This window comes from Chelonia mydas, chromosome 3, assembly GCF_015237465.2.
Source record: "Chelonia mydas isolate rCheMyd1 chromosome 3, rCheMyd1.pri.v2, whole genome shotgun sequence".
NCBI lineage: Eukaryota > Metazoa > Chordata > Testudines > Cheloniidae > Chelonia > Chelonia mydas.
This window is the reverse complement of record NC_057851.1, coordinates 198,607,369-198,625,140: the sequence shown is the minus strand read 5'-3', so window position 1 is coordinate 198,625,140 and position 17,772 is coordinate 198,607,369. Positions and strand designations below refer to the sequence as shown.

Here is a 17,772-nt window from a genome sequence, read left to right as displayed (position 1 = left end):
AACAACACTGTACAAAATGAGTAAACCAATTTCTATTGCCATCACCATATGTTTTTCTTATTGCTTGTGTTTTTCCAGTTACTGTGTACATAGCATTCAATTAAAGTGATTCATTTACTAGGCTGTAAGCTGCTGAATACAGTTTACTTTTATAGAACCGTGCTTGGAAGGGAAGGAAGCAACTTGCCTCTGTTTGAATTACCTGATTTTTGCAAGATCACGGATAAAGGACAGATGTTCTCACTTGGTTGCTTTCTCATAAATCTGAATCTTTTGATAAGCTGCAAACCTACTGTATTACTACATAAAATCTAGCTTTTATCACTAGATGTGTATAATGCACAAAAGTGTGTTAATCAGGAAATGAGAGAAAATTTGACAAACTTTGTCATTAAACTTCTCATTTTTAAGGTTATATTATTTGTATTAATTTTAAGTAAAGCAGAAGCCTTTTTCCTATTTTTTTTTTCAGATTCTGATTTTATTTATAGTGGTATAACACAGGATTAATGTTAAACAAGTCAATAGAACCATCCTGGATTTACACTGGTATCACTGAGATCAGAATTTGACTGTGGAAACTGATATAAAGTCAAAGACTGAGTGTAAACTGACTTTTACTCAATTGTACATCGATAACTTTGGTGCCAATAGCTGTGAGCCTGCCACATCACCCAGTAGCATGACGTGTGTAAAATTGCAAATCCTGAGTGTGAATAGTGAAAAAGAGAAGCTGAGGGTCATTCCACTGTAATAGCAGTCTTTTCAAAACAATTTTATAGAAGTTTTCTGACTTATTTCGGGGGAAAAAAATCTTTTCTTTTAAATTTGTAAAAGATACTTTACTATGGTTCTTCAGCAGCGAATGTGGCATCTGTAACTAAATTCTTGCATTGTTTAGAAAAATGCAGTGTAAAAACATATCTGGTGCTAAAGTTGCATCATCTTGTTTTATATTGCAACTGTATTCTCACACCTACAGCTTTTCTTCCATTTATATTCGTTTCTTCCTTTGCTTATTTACAGAAGGTGATGTAAAAAGGACCAAAGTTAGCTTCATAATCATGTGTACAGTGCTTTCTTAACCTAATCAACACTGTGCTAGCAGTAGACAATAGTAAAGGATGATCGTCCTAAAGGTTCAGGTTCAGCTTGGATAAATACCCAAAAGACTGGGTGTTTATTGAATCTTTGAAGCCTCCTCAGGAGGCTCACAGACTTTTTGTCCATACAGAGCCCTGCCCTCAGTAGTTTCCACAGCCAACTTTTAAAGATTTCAAAACGAAAATTGAAGATTTGGTTTAATATCTAACTTGAACAGATGGAATTAATGAAAGCAGGACAAAGTTAATGCAGTTGTTTGTGGTGTTCGTCATCGAATATGCTACATTCTGCCACCTTTTAAGCCAGGTTTGCATGCATTTTTTTTTATTGTAGCATATGTCAGCAGAAGTGTACGCCCATCTGCTGCTGTATAGTGTGATGCCTGATATTCAGAGCACAGTACAATACCTACCTCTGTTAGTAATTACAGGTGTGTTGTGAGGAGCCCAATGCATTAATCAGCTCCTTAATTATGAAAAAAAGGGTGGATCTTTTGTTCTGCCCTCAGAGCATGAGTTTACCACCCACTTTATGAGCTGCAGCATCCATCTGCTCAGTCTTTTAGAATGTTTGCATTGACTGATATTGACTTTAAAATGTATCAAAGGAAGTGATTAAAACTAGTTTAAACATTAACTTGAGTGGCATTGTGGTCATTCAGAGAGGTGAAAACACTATCTTCTGCAATGCCAAAATTAAAAATTATCTCTTAATTTTATAACAGACAAGCTGGTTTATCATTTCACAGTATGCTAATCTAAATATTTTAGAGGAGAAATAATAAGTAGTTTTTGTTCAGACTTCTATGTTTTGCAAATTACTGATGTAATTTAAAAGAATGGTCTGCAAGTGGGAAAAAGACTGAGTTTTTGCTTTTTTGCTTGTTTATGATGTGTATGAAAAAGACTTGCTTTTTTAACGACCAGTTTTCTCAGAAATGTCAAATCTGGTCTTCATTGTTGAGGATAACTGGAGGTTTCAGAATTAATGTAGATTGATAACTTTCTCAGATCTTAATTGAAAGGATGGAAATGTTGAATCCTTAACAAAGGGAGTTTTTCTCAGGTGTTTTTGTTTAAATAAGTGATTTTAAACAAACAAACAGTGTTTTAAGCCGTTTGAATAAAATTATTTGTATTGTCAATCAAGTTTCACTTCCTTGATACCTGTGATGTCAAATTCTTGCTAATTTTTTAGCTACTGATGGACTATTCCAAGGTAGACAAATCTTTATTTCTAATTTAAAAATCAAGCAGGAAGAATATTTTGCAATTTAAAATAAGGTCAGGCCTTCTTTAGTGCATTAAAAAAGTTGTGTGGAAGGGAGGGAGCTTAATCATTTTCTTGAATAAGTTTTCTTTTTTAGTAGGAATGAGAATTTAAACCGAGGTTTTGAACTTCTATGGAAATCAACTACCTCATTTTTCTGAAAAAAATAATAATTGCAGTCAGGGTTTATGCAAACTTTGTGTCTAATTTTGAACCCACTCAGGTTTTGTAGATGTGGAACTTCAACTCAGATATTGTTGGGATCATTTCTCGATAAGGACAGCCAGTGAAAAAATTGAGCAGAAGGCAAAGGAATGAAAAAATTCTCACTCCAAGAAAGTGTGTGCGCGCGCAATACGTATATGTGTGGCAGCAATGCTTTTGATGATGTTCTACCCCTTAAAATTAATGCAGACTTCCCTTTACCATATGAAATAATTAATGAAAAAGTTATGTTTCCCTCTATCTAGTTTATTATGGTAATGGGTAGGTGTGACTTCTGGTAAAAGTTAAACAAAGATTTCTCGGTCACTGTCTTTCTCTTTGCTATGCCCAGGTACTTTTTGTGTTGACATTTGAGCGTTCCTATGAAGCAGTCATACTAAAGTTTTAATAATGGCTGTAGGTTATTGTCTTGAACTACTCAGAAACAAGGACAGTAGCTAGTGTAATTTCACTAATGTTACATAGCCATGGAAGCCTGAACAAAATGATTTTGTGGCCCATTTCTGATGGTATATCAGTTTATCATAAACTTACAAACCAGTTGAATGTTTTAGTACATCTAATAAACATAAAACACATCATCTTATAAACAGTTGTTTCCTTTTCAGTGTGTTTCTAAATAAAGAAATCTATGAATTTTTCTCAAAGGGAGTAAGAATTGGAAACCATTCTAGGAGGTGTGCACCTCGAGGACAGAATAGTAAACCATATCAATGTTTTGGGGTGCTCCGTTATATGTATATTTATGTTTTATATATCAAGTATTAGCACTTAATTTCTGTTATCAGTAACATCATTATAAAATACAACGATAAATATTCTCAAATATTTTTTTCTGTAAAAATTGAGAGAGCGTCTCCTTCTTTTCAGGATATTTTAAATACCGTCATAAAACACTGCCCATCTTGCTTTTTCTTCTTGGGTTTACCTGGTTTTACAATGCTGATAGGAGACTTCATCACAGCTGCAGCCAGAATCCTTAGTACAGACATGTTGGAGGTGAGTATGACAATGCTCAACATCCAAGTTCCCAGGAGAGTGCACAGTCGCTAACAAGGTTCAGATTTCTCTACTCTAACAGGTGTTGACTCATTAGTGCAATGTGAAACGGGGCTCTCAGGGCAGATACCATGGCAGCCGATGTGTGAAATTGTAGGATAAGGTGACACTAGTATTGCAAAGGTGTTTCATCAAAAGGCCAAAGTGTGAGAAATCATATCCTCACTAATATTGCAGCACATTTACACACTAAAAGCAAGACTTGGGTTTCAGAATCTCATTAGCTTTCTACAAGAAATGAATATTGAAAACACAAAGCTTTCTCATAACAAATGCAGATTTTTCTACATTTTATAAGGGTTAATAGCAATGTGAACCAGATACCATCAAATCTAATTTAAAAAATTTAATAAAATACAAAACTATTACTGGTAGGCTAAAATAAGTTTAAAGGTCTGACAAGCCTGTAAAAGCAAGGAGAACTTGTGCATAAGAATGGGACATCGGAACAAGGGTGTTCTTTCTCTGTGTTTGTGACTAGTGTAATTATTGATGTTTTTATGCACAGTAACTTTAGATTGTTGTGTAGAGGTATGTTAGCTGCATAGGCACAGAGTATGAGTTAAGGAAAAAGAAAGATCACCTGCTCTTTTTTTCAGCAGAATTCAAATGGTGAAACATTTTGCCCCTAGCTATCCATAAACTGAGTTTTTTGGTGATCCCTGGATTTACAGCCATCAGTTTTAGTATACTTTTTGTCAATTTTGTAGAGTTCTCACAAAAATTAACCAACCTGATTATTGATCAAAAGCTTGCAGAGCTAGTAAGTACTGCAGAACACCTTGTAAATATGTAAAAGAATTTTTTTAAAAAAATCCTTCCTCTGACAAAACACCTATAGGGCACAAACCATTTTATATTTGCTATGCGATATTTTTATTTGAAAGATTACTAAATATGCAGAATTAATTGATATACTTAAGGCACAAATATCTATTTGCCCTTCATTTTCTTGGACAGTTTAATTGGAATAGAGCTTTACATAAGAAACATTTTGTGGTATACCTCGTCTATTTATATGGTCTACTCTAGTGTATGCTCTATGCTCTCCTTCTAGTGTCATGCTATCAGTGTTACTGTAAATGCTGAATTTCCATTCAAGACCCATTCACACCTCTTGTGTGAGTATGTGGGGAGGTTGGTTGGTTTGGTTGATTGGTTTTTGCAGCCATAACTATGACACTTGGATATTGCAACAATGGGCATGTTATAAAAACACATAGCTCTTGGTGCTGAAAACTCATACATGAGGTTGGAGCCATCAGTATCGAGGAAGCTCCACATGGGTGCAGGATTATACCCACGCATATGAACTTTCTCGGTCAGGCCACAGATGGAAATATTAGATTAGAGAGCAAAATTAATACCTAAAATGTAGGCTGACATTTTCCATGCTTGACCCTGACCTAAGAGCAATTTTTGTTAACCTGTACCAAGTTTGATTTAAATTTGGTTCTGTAACACTGCAGTTCAAATGCAAAGAAAGTTTATCTAAAGAATATTTACATTAAATTATTTTGCATAAAAAACCCATAACAAATAGAAGCATTACTGTTTTCTACATTATTAAAATTGTTTTATAGTGTGCCATAAATATCTACACTACTGTACAAAATACATTACACCAGAAACGCTGACAATCAAAGACATAGCAAAAATTGCGAATAAATTGAACAGAAGTGAGGATGGATATGAAGAGGCTGGAGAGCAGAAACAAGATAGGAAGGATTTCTAGAAGAAACTGATTTTAAGGAAGCAGTTGGAGGAGGAAGGGAGAGGATGCATTTGTTAGGCAAGACATTCCAAGCATGAAAGAGTGCAAAGCAGAGTGGAAAAATTAGGGGAGGATTTGGAGGACACTAGAGAGTAGAGATGGGGTGTAGAAAGAAACTTGGAGCAAGGTGGCACAGGCCCTTTCCAAGTAAAGTACTTAAATTTATAATAGTGGAGTGCTTCAGGGAGAATTTGATATGGTCATAGGCACATGAGAGTAACATAAATTAAGCACCTGAAGAGGGAGGAATGCAGAGAGGTAGTAAGTGGGGAGTTGCTGGAGAAGAGAGAGGTTATAGTAACCAAAATAAGAGGTCCAAGGCACAGACTTCTTAATTAAGTTACAGTTAGGGCACTGAGACACCATGTTGATGAGAACTGCCTAAAAACCTACAGTCAGATAGGTGGGTAGGTATAGCTAGATTTAGAGATTGTAAATATGTATCAATTTATAGGTTGAGCTCAAATTATAAACATCAGTAACTACCAACATATATGCCAAATGTATCAGATAACTAGGTTAAGAGAAACATTTAGTAAATAATTTTCCCCCCTTATCCTAGAGAGAGATAAAGTAAGAATATTTAAAAATTTCAAACTCAAATATTTAAAGATATATCTGATATTTGTCTTTCTCTGTTTACTTGGGCATTCCAAGTATATCAATAGGCTTCTAATTTTTAATTGCATAGTCACTTTTTAGCATCCAGTGCATGTGAGTCTAATTTTCAAACATTGGATCCAAATTCTACAATTAGATGCTCAAATCGGCACATAGGCACATAAAACAGACATTTATATGTTTAGCTGTGTGTTTAAGCTTCCAAATATGGGATTTGAACAGCCTATTTAGGCATTTATGTATGAAAATTAGGCTCCCCAAATCTTAGAAAAGATCTCATTTTAGATCAGTATGTTAATGTCCATTTTTAAAAGGTGAGGCTCATGTTTTGGAGTTAATGGAGTAAAACTAAATGCAGTATTTTATTTGTAATGCGTGCAGCATAATAATGTATGCACAATTTGCTATTGATATGATACTGCATGAAAGTATCTAGCATTTTGAGCACTTCCACATCACTTGGTTGAGAGAAATAATTAAAGCTAGCAAAGGTTTTAATGCCTCTATCGTTGGTTCAGCAAGCACAGTGCACATCTTGTAGTTTCTGATTACAGTATAACTTCAGAGTTACGAACACCTCGGGAATGGAGGTTGTTCGTAACTCTGAACAAAACATTCAAGTTCTTTCAGAAGTGTACCACTGAACATTGACTTCGTTCAGCTTTGAAATTTTACTATGCAGAAGAAAAATGCTGCTTTCTCTTTATTTTTTTTAGTAGTTTACGTTTAACACAGTACTGTAATGTATTTGCTTTTTTTGGCGGGTGGGGGGGCCTCTGCTGCTGCTTCATTGTGTATTTCCAGTTCCAAATGAGGTGTGTGGTTGTTGCCTGGTCAATTCGTAACTCTGGTGTTTGTAACTCTGAGGTTCTACTGTATTACACGTATATTTGAATTGATTCCAAGTAGCACAGATAGCCCCAGAATGGTGAAGCTACAGAATTATCCAGAAGAGTTGGCAATAAAGCATTGTGCATGAACAACAGATGAGGATCAATGAAAATTTAACCCTGAGGTGGGATGTAATGGCCTAATTTCCAAGAGTGGTCAATGCAGTCAGTCAGAGAGCTAGATCCTACAGAAGCAGTTGCTTGCCTCTTCTTGCCAAACTACTGACCCTAAAGACCATCTGAAAATGGAAATAGGAGGAAACAATGGGAGGAACAATATGTATCCTAATAAAACCAAAACTTTATGCTGAGTATGCAAAGGTAATGCCTGATTACTATTGAGGGTATAGTTTATTGTACAAATTCAGCAAAAAAAGAGCAGAAGAGAAATGTGATCAAGTACAAAGAACTTTGAGTCTCTTTGATGATGTTACACAGTATCACCATTCTTTAAAATGTCCTTTTTATAGCTTATTGGAAAAAATAACATATATTATGTTTGTATTTTTTCCTTTAGGCCCCTCGGTCAGAAGCTCATACCATTCTTGGTTCTCTTGTTTGCTTTCCAAATATCTACCAAGAAATCCCTCTATTACAACCCATCAGTGAAGCTGATGAAATCATCGCAGGAGATGCAGATGTCAAAGTAAAGTAAAATTATATTAGTTAATCCTTATCTAATCTAGTGAAGTTTTACATTTGGTTAAATAATTTGATTATTTTTATCATGCATTAAAGAAATGATCATACATTAATTGATAAGTGATACTTTCTTAATTTTACAGACCATTTTTAGCAATGAACTAAAAATATAGTGTAAATGTTTCAACTTGTGAAGTTAATTTTTTCATTTAAAGGAGAGAGAACTAGCTAAAATCAGATGCTGTTCATTTGTGTCAGTCAAATCATTTTAATCTCAAATTATAAAAAAGCTATTTATTTTTATTATGATGTAGTATATTTGTTCCTTAGATATAAGTACATCATTGACAGACGGGGCTATGCACAGAGGCATATATTTATTTTTCATATTATATTAAAGTATGAAACAATGTACATTTACTGGAGAGAGAAATCAGTTTTGCTCTGATATGTTTTCTTAGAGCATTAATTTCAATGGGACTCCATAGGAGAGTAACTGTACACATGGGTATAATGTTTTGCAGTATAGGGGCCTTGTTTTAAACAAGTGATAAAATGTTTAATTTACACTGAAGTAAGCCCTAGTGGTAAAGATTGCACAAAAGCCATGAGATACAGTGCCGCAGTAATATACTGGGGAATTTGGGTAAAGATGTAGGAGAATCTTCAAATGCCAAGTAGGGAACTTCAGGTGGTGGGAAGAGGAGAAAGACCACCCTCCCACACACCCCCTCCTGGACACCTGGTATGATATTCTTGCATTCTCCACCAGATATGAATTGGGCTTGATAGAGTTATGAGAAATATTAAAATGAACCAAGTTAGGGTTCAGAGTAGCAGCCGTGTTAGTCTGTATTCGCAAAAAGAAAAGGAGTACTTGTGGCGCCTTAGAGACTAACCAATTTATTTGAGCATAAGCTTTTGTGAGCTACAGCTCACTTCATCGGATGCATTCTGTGGAAAATACAGTGAGGAGATTTATATACACACAGAACATGAAAAAATGGGTGTTATCATACACACTGTAAGGAAAGTGATCACTTAAGATGAGCTATTACCCGCAGGAGAGCGGGGGGCTTGGGGGGGGAGAAGAAAACCTTTTGTAGTGATAATCAAGGTGGGCCATTTCCAGCATCTACTTGCGCTATATTGATGACATCTTCATCATCTGGACCCATGGAAAAGAAGCCCTTGAGGAATTCCACCATGATTTCAACAGTTTCCATCCCACCATCAACTTCAGCCTGGGCCAGTCCACACAAGAGATCCACTTCCTGGACACTACAGTGCTAATAAGCGATGGTCACATAAACACCACCCTATACCGGAAACCTACTGACTTCTGTTCCTACCTACATGCCTCCAGCTTTCACCCAGACCACACCACACGATCCATCGTCTACAGCCAAGCTCTGCGATACAACCGCATTTGCTCCAACCCCTCAGACAGAGACAAACACCTACAAGATCTCTATCAAGCATTCTTACAACTACAGTACCCACCTGTTGAAGTGAAGAAACAAATTGACAGAGCCAGAAGAGTACCCAGAAGTCACCTACTACAGGACAGGCCCAACAAAGAAAATAACAGAACGCCACTAGCCATCACCTTCAGCCCCCAACTAAAACCTCTCCAACGGATCATCAAGGATCTACAACCTATCCTGAAGGATGACCCATCACTCTCACAAATCTTGGGAGACAGGCCAGTCCTTGCCTACAGACAGTCCCCCAACCTGAAGCAAATACTCACCAGCAACCACACACCACACAATAGAACCACTAACCCAGGAACCTATCCTTGCAACAAAGTCCGTTGCCAACTGTGCCCACATATCTATTCAGGGGACACCATCATAGGGCCTAATCACATCAGCCACACTATCAGAGGCTCATTCACCTGCACATCTACCAATGTGATATATGCCATAATGTGCCAGCAATGCCCCTCTGCCATGTACATTGGTCAAATTGGACAGTCTCTACATAAAAGAATAAATGGACACAAATCAGACGTCAAGAATTATAACATTCATAAACCAATCGGAGAACACTTCAGTCTCTCTGGTCACTCGATTACAGACCTAAAAGTGGCAATTCTTGAACAAAAAGACTTCAAAAACAGACTCCAACGAGAGACTGCTGAAATTGGAATTAATTTGCAAACTGGATACAATTAACTTAGGCTTGAATAGAGACTGGGAGTGGATGGGTCATTACACAAAGTGAAACTATTTCCCCATGTTTATTTCCCACCCCCCACTGTTCCTCAGATGTTCTTGTTAACTGCTGGAAATGGCCCACCTTGATTATCACTACAAAAGGTTCCCTCCCCCTCACCCTCCCCCCACTCTCCTGCCTGTAATAGCTCATCTTAAGTGATCACTCTCCTTACAGTGTGTATGATAACACCCATTTTTTCATGTTCTGTGTGTATATAAATCTCCTCATTGTATTTTCCACAGAATGCATCCGATGAAGTGAGCTGTAGCTCATGAAAGCTTATGCTCAAATAAATTGGTTAGTCTCTAAGGTGCCACAAGTACTCCTTTTCTTTTTGCAAATTAGGGTTGAGTCCTTTTCTGAACTAAATAAAGTAGGCCAAAATTTTCAGACTTGTCTGCCTAGAACTGAGACACCCTAGGGCTGGATTCACAAAAGGGCTTAGGTGCCTAACTGCTAAGTCTGACAAAACTGGGTTTCACAAACCCCGCTGCTCAGCTGCCTCCGAACACTGTATAGACACCTAAACTCACTCTGCGCCTAAATTTTTTCAGCAAAAGTTCCCTGTGCACCTGTGTTTCTGCCTCTGCTCATGCACACTGCTGCCCCATGCCAGGCATCTGGATGCCTAGTCCCAGAGCAATGTACCAACAGTGAGAAGATAGGCATTTCTCTGCCTAATTAACTTGCAAGGCCCAGTGTGGAAGGGGATCTCTGAGCGCACTTACTAGAATGAGCCCCCATGGACAGACTTATACAAAGTGGCTGGGGGAGGGAGGACCCTCCTCATAACATTGAGCCCAGTGTTTAGAGTACTCACCTGTGTTGTGGGAGACCTCTGGTTCAAATCCCCTACATCTGAGGTAGAGAAGGGATTTAACAGGTACCTGTAACCTCTCAGGTGAGTGCTCTAGGCTATGGGATATTCTAATGTGGGGCTACCTCAGTCTTTCCTCTTGAAGATGTTCCACTGTGAATAAATAATGAAAGAATAGTTGGGCCAGAGGGAGAGGGAGAGCGAGAGAAAATATGAGAATGCTAACCCCCAGGCTACAGAGTCAACCGGAGGTGGGAAAACCACGATCTAGTACCCCTGCTCCAATGACTTCTTAAAATTATTTATCCACAGTGGAACAGCTCCAACAGGAGAGACTGAGGGAGCACCACATAAGAATATCCCAGATCTCTCGCCTGAGAGATGGCAGATCCCTGTTCAAATTCCATCTACTCTTCAGGTGGAGTGGGGCTTGAACCGGGATTACCCTAACCACTGGGCTAAAAGTTAGGAGGGAGCGCCTCCTCTGAACCTCCCTTCATCCCCCTCTTATTGCAAAAACAGCATAGGTGCCTAATGCCAAGAGAGGGTTTGCATCTGATAATCCCAAGAAAATGGGAAGGTGCCTCCCTCCAGACTGGGTTTATGCACCAAACTCCCTCAGCGGGAGGGGCTTAGGACTCATCCCTCATCTTGGCATCTCCCATTGGGTAGCTTGGGTGGGGAGCTGCCTAGCATGCTGGTTTTTGTGAACCCCATTCTGAGTCACCTGTCTCTCCCTATTCATTGTATAGAGAGTCTAGGCCTGAACTTAGGCTTTGTGAATCCCAGCAATTTTCTAGGCACCTAGAAGTTAGGTGTGGAGACGCTCAGCATCACCACACCTACATTTCTTTGTGTATCTATCCCATAAATCCCTAGTTAGGCTATTAAAAGTGACTTTGACTTTTCAGACATGCTGAGCACTCCCAATGAGACCAGTGGGTGCTCAGCAATTCTGAAAATCAGCTGACTTCAATTTGGATGCCGATGTTTGATTGTAGGTACTTACAGTCATCCACCCAATTTTATAAATGTTGGCTGTAGCCAATATAGCTCTCACTTTTTCTAAGGGATATTTGTTTCATATCATATTTTGACAAGAGTGTACTGAGACTACCAAATTTATTTCACTTGTGACTCAGTCCAAATTATATGTCTAACACACTTGAATTAATAGAGAAGTAATCTGTTTGTGGAAAAAAGTGTTTATTCTAATGAATTTTATTGTTTTAGTGTTACCTCATAAATATTCTATTGAAGAATGCCACAGATGAGCCCAGTGAAACTGCAAGGTAAAATCCTGAATGAAAGAGAAAATACTGTGGAGTCTTAAGATGGCAAATTGAAACAGAAATAAGTTGGTGTGAAAGGGCTGTACTTTTTGGAGGCCATTCAACTTGAACAGTATTAAAAATAATAGGTTGGATGACAATGTTTTGGGGGATAGTTGAAACTGAGTGTGTTGTAAAGTTTTTTAAATGGATTAGACTGAAACTTCTTGTAAAAGAATATTATATTCTTGTGGGTGCTTTTTATTACTGTTATTTCATCTACCTGTAAACAAGTAACTATGTCCATGGTTCCCTTTTTGAACTTTTGTTTTGTAGCACAGACAGTGGGGCCAAATTTTGCTCTCAATCGCAGTGTAAGGAAGACCAGAATTTGGACTGTTAGCCCACATACATACCTTGAAGCTTTGTCTTTTTTGATTTTGTACTTATTCATAGATTCCAAGGCCAGAAGGGACCATTTTGATCATCTGGTCTGGCCTCCTGTATAAAATAGGCCATAGAACTTCCCCAAAATAATTCCTAGAGCATATCAGAAAAACATCCAATCTTGATTTTAAAATAGTCACTGATGGAGAATCCCCTACAACACTTGATAAATTGTTCCAATCATTTAGTACTCTCACCGATAAAAATTTACTCCTTATTTCCACACTGAATGTGTCTGTCTAACTTCAACTTTCAGTTGTTGGATTGTGTTACTCCATTCTGTACTAGATTTAAGAGTCCATTATTAAATATTTGTTCTGCATATAGATACATATAGACTGTAATCAAGTCACCCCTTAACCTTCTCGTTGTTAAGCTAAATAAATTGAGTCTATCACTACAACTCATGTTTTCAAATCCTTACTTTAAAAAAAACACCTTATATGTAAAACAAAACCAAAAAGTTTCTTTTTAACCTTTATTTTCCCTTTTCAACTATTAGTTTTAATAAAATCTGTCCTATGCATTTTCTTACTAAAAAGGTTAATCTGATAGACAAAGCACATCATCCTGAATAATGTAAAAAGCAGGTAAACAGTATGGCATCCACTCTAAGACATTTTCAGCGTGGCTTGCTGGATGTCAAATGTATTTACGTGTGTCTTGACAACTCTGAAGGATACAAGGCAGGGGTAATCAATTATTTTTTGTCAAGGTTCAGACTTCTTGCTCAAGGTATATTCTAGGTCTAGACTCCAGAGAAAATAATACAACAATAAAAACAATGATGATAATAATAAGTAAATAAAAAGGTTTCGTGGTCCATTCAAAAGTATTTGACCATCTGGATTTGGCCTGCGGTCCACCTGTTGACTGCCCATGTTACAAGATATGCAGTTTTCAGAGTGGTAGCCGTGTTAGTCTATATCAGCAAAAAGAATGAGGAGGACTTGTGGCACCTTAGAGACTAAATTTATTTGGGCATAAGCCTTCGTGGGCTAAAACCCACTTCATCAGATGCATGCAGTGGAAAATACAGTAGGAGGATATATATATTCGGAGAACATGAAAAAATGGGGGTTGCCATACCAGCCCTAATGAGACTAATCAATTAAGGTGGACTATCATCAGGAGAAAAAACCTTTTGTAGTGATAATCAGGATGGCCCATTTCAAACAGTTGACAAGAAGGTGTGAGTAACAGTGGGGGGAAAAATAGCATGGGGAAGTAGGTTTTAGTTTGTGTAATGGCCCATCCATTCCCAGTCTTTATTCAAGCCTAATTTAATGGTGTCCAGTTACCTAGGTTATTAAAGAGACAAGGTGGGGGACCATTCAGGGTAAAATGGCCCGTTAACATCTGTCCAGTCGTAGGGGGTAAAGGAAGGGGGCGGGGAAGTCAGTTGTGGGAGTGGTGGTCTTAGCTGCTTTCTTTCCCCCCTATGACTGGAAGGGTGTTCATGAGCCACTTCACCTTGAGTGGTCCATTTGAAATATGTACTAACTACTTATGCTGAACAATCAGTGCCACCTTCTATTTAGCTGTGACACTGAATACCTTTCCCAGCCCTGAAGAAGAGCTCTGTGTAAGCTTGTAAGCTTGTCTCTCTCACCAACAGAAGTTGGTCCAACAAAAGATGTTACCTCACCCCACTTTGTTTCTCTAATATCCTGGGACCAACATGGCTACAGCAACATTGTATACAGTTTTGAAGGAGGCATTTGAATCCGTCAGATCTATTTCTAGGTATTCAAAATCTGCATGTTTTTAACATGCTATTAGTTACGTGCAACATTTAATTAAAAGTCAGAAAATACACGGAGTAGATCATAGCTATAAACAAGAGCTTGCCATCTGTTTTGGGAGAAGGTTCTTTTAAGGATTCTAAATTAAAAGAAATGCTAAACTTTACATTTAAACAATCAAGACTGTGATACCAGACAAAGAAAGAAGTTTAAAAAAAAATTCCTGTGGGTGCTGTTTTTTTGCCACTGAAGTCAATGGGAGTTTTATCCTGGACTTCAGTGGCAACAGGATCAGACCTAATATATTTTAATGCAATATACAGTTCTTTTACAAATATTTTTTGTAATCACAAGGGCCCAATCTTGCAAGCATGAACACACTACATCCTTGATGATTTTTCCTAAGAAAGCAAGGTTGAACATGGGGTGAGAGTTGGAAAGGTCTTTCTCACTCAATGTTGGGTTTTTCAAGAATGAGGTTTTTTCAGGTAAGTTGGCAGGGTTGCTATCTGAAGGGGAGACTTAGTCACCAAGATGAATAAAAAGATGTTTTCCGTTGATGAAGACATCCTTTTAGGAGTTGATTTTTTTGAATGGGTGAGTCATATGACATGATATAAATAGATCTATATTCACTATATAATAATGTGAAAGAGAAGTGTATGTGTCTCATCTAGGAAATGTTTATTTGGTTAATGTATTACTAGGGTTTTATTGGAGGAGCCTTTACTGGAGCAATATTTCCATTATTAGTGAGAACATTTGTTCTTTGATGGTTTTCCCCAACCAGGAAGTTCATGGATCAGTTTTGTAGACAGTGGTTTATATATTCCTAAGGGCTTCCAAAGGTTACTCTTGCACAGTCAGATGGGTTGGCCGGAAAGTTGGAAAAAATAGCAAACAACTTGATTTTAAAAATAAAACATAACTCCAAGCCAACTCAAAGGTTCAATACTTAGCAATGTTAAAATAGCGCAGCACAACTCATAATACTTTAGGAGGATCACCAGTTTAGAAAGTTGTGGATAAAAGTCTCACAGCATCTAACAAGCTTCTTGAGCCAAAGACAGTTAATCCTGGGGTAGTTACAGAAGAGCTATATTTCAAGAGGCTAGGGGCATGGCTACACTTGCAGATGTAGAGCACTTTGAGTTAAACCCGCCTTTGGAGAGTGCAGTAGGGAAAGCGCTGCAGTCTGTCCACACTGACAGGAACAAGCACACTGGCGTGGCCACATCTGCGGCTCTTGCAGTGGCATTGGGAGTGGTGCATTATGGGCAGCTATCCCACAGAGCATCTCTTCCCATTCTGGCGCTGTGGCTTGTGGGAAGGGGGCGGGGGGTGCGGGGCATTCTATGTCCTATCCCAACGCCCCATGATGCATCGGTTCACATCCCAGCAATCTCTGTGCTTCTGTCCACATTTGGTGCCATCTTTCAACATTTTTTGTACTGCGTGCTCTGTCTTCCCTTTCGGTCTGCGGGAATGGAGCCCGAACTGCTGAGGAGTATGCTGACGAGTCTCGCTACCACGTCACGTTTGGCAGTCGAGTTATTCCTTATGATCCAAAGTGACAGTGAGGGATCCAATGATGATATCGACTCGAGTAATGCATATGGCATGAGTTTGCTTGTGGCATTCACAGACATGCTCACTGCTTTTGGGCTCGGGAAACAAGCACTGAGCGATGGGATCACGTCGTCATGCATGTCTGGGATGATGAGCAGTGGCTGCAGAACTTTCGGATGAGAAAAGCCACTTTCATGGGACCGTGTGAGGAACTCGCCCCCACCCTGCGGCACAAGGACACGAGATTGAGAGCTGCCCTGACGTTGGAGAAGCAGGTGGCTATTGCAATCTGGAAGCTGGCAACTCCAGACAGCTACCGATCGGTCGCTAACCAGTTTGGAGTGGGGAAGTTGACTGTTGGAATCGTGTTGTTGCAAGTTTGCAGGGCCATTAATTGCATCCTGCTCAGAAGAACTGTGACTCTGGGTAACGTGCAGGACATTGTGGATGGCTTTGCACAAATGGGTTTCCCTAACTGCGGAGGGGCGATAGATGGCACACACATTCCAATTCTGGCACCAGCCCACCTAGCCTCCGAGTATGTTAATTGGAAGGGGTATTTCTCTATGGTTCTCCAGGTGCTTGTGGATCACCATGGGCGTTTCATTGACATTAACGCAAGCTGGCCTGGAAAGGTGCATGACGCATGCATCTTTCGGAACACTGGCCTGTTCAGGAAGCTGCAAGCCAGGACTTTTTTCCCAGACCAGAAGATCACCGTAGGGGAAGTCGAAATGCCCATTGTGATCCTTGGAGACCCCGCTTACCCTTTAATGCCGTGGCTCATGAAACCCTACACAGGGAGCCTTGACAGCAGCAAGGAGCGGTTCAACAACAGGCTGAGCCGGTGCAGAATGACTGTGGAGTGTGCTTTTGGCCATTTAACGGACTGCTGGCGCTCTCTGTATGGGAAGCTGGACCTGGCCGATGACAGCATCCCTGCGGTTGTATCCACGTGCTGTACCCTCCATGATGTTTGTGAAGGGAAGGGTGAACGATTCACTCAGGCATGGAACTTGGAGGTTCAACACCTGGAGGCTGAATTTGAACAGCCAGAGAGCAGGGCTATTAGAGAGGCCCAGCGCGAGGCTGCAAGGATTAGGGATGCCTTGAGGGAACAATTTGAGGCTGAAAGCCACCAGTAATGTCTGGTGCCCTGCACGGATGTGAAGTGCAGTGGTTCCAATGTTAGTAGGAATCTGTGTTTGCTACGCTGACTTGCAGTGCCTGTTTCTTTCCTGGACCAAGGTGTCTTTTACTCTGTGCAATAATAAAGAATGTTTTCAAAGCCAAAAAATCCACTTATTGAAAAGAAAATTCATTTACTGAAAAGAAACACAACTGCTTGGGAAACAGAAAGGGCAAGGGCGTGGGGAATGGTACAATCACAGATCTGCGTATGTCCTGTTATCGTACTCAGCCTTCCTGTCTGGAGTGCTGTGCAATGAGTGCTGCAGTTCAGGATGGCTATACTGCATGGTGATGGGGGTTGAGTACAGAGGGTAAGGGTCGTAGTTTTCAGGGCTGGGTGGTGAAGCTACAGATGTTGGAGGCAGCTGGTGGCGGTGAGAACCCGGATGCTGGGGAAAGTGGGTTGGAGATGACATGGGGATACACGGGAAAGAGTTTTGGGACAAGGGCTGCAGGGGGGGTTGGGCACGGTAGTGTTCTGCCTGCATGGCTACGAGCACCTGGATCGAGTCTGCTTGGTGCTCCATTATGCTTATCAGCTGATCCGTGCTTTGCTGCCGGAGCACTACACTTTTGTGCCAATGCTTCTCATTCTGCTGGTGGATCCTCCTTTCACTGTCCTGCCACTCCTGCACTTTTTGATTTTCATTACTTGAATGCTGCATTACTTCACACAACATATCTTCCTTGCTTCTATGGCCTCTTTCTGATTCTTTGGAGTCTTTCGGCTGGTGATAACACAGGCGGCTGAGATCTCAAGGTTGCATCTGTAAAGGGAAAATGCAACACTTAACAGAGGCAGCATTATTCACACCAGACAGAGCAATGATTCCCCCGTACTTAAGGGCAAGCACAGTCTACACAATAGCATAATTTGCCCGTCCCAAAGCGAGCGCACATAACCCACAGGAGCCCCAAAATGGTG

The 17,772-nt window shown here is 39.6% G+C and overlaps 1 protein-coding gene across 6 annotated transcripts in view; it reads left to right on the top strand.

The window, feature by feature from the left end:
• The window catches only part of RALGAPA2 (Ral GTPase activating protein catalytic subunit alpha 2), a 302,141-nt gene that overhangs the window by 126,877 nt on the left and 157,492 nt on the right, over positions 1 to 17,772 (top strand). For all 6 annotated transcript variants that reach the window (XM_043544131.1, XM_043544129.1, XM_037896234.2 and 3 more), the window contains 3 exons: positions 3,469 to 3,597; positions 7,460 to 7,588; positions 11,858 to 11,916. In XM_043544131.1, the coding sequence (XP_043400066.1) occupies positions 3,469 to 3,597; positions 7,460 to 7,588; positions 11,858 to 11,916 (317 nt within the window). The remainder of the gene's footprint in view (positions 1 to 3,468; positions 3,598 to 7,459; positions 7,589 to 11,857; positions 11,917 to 17,772) is intronic.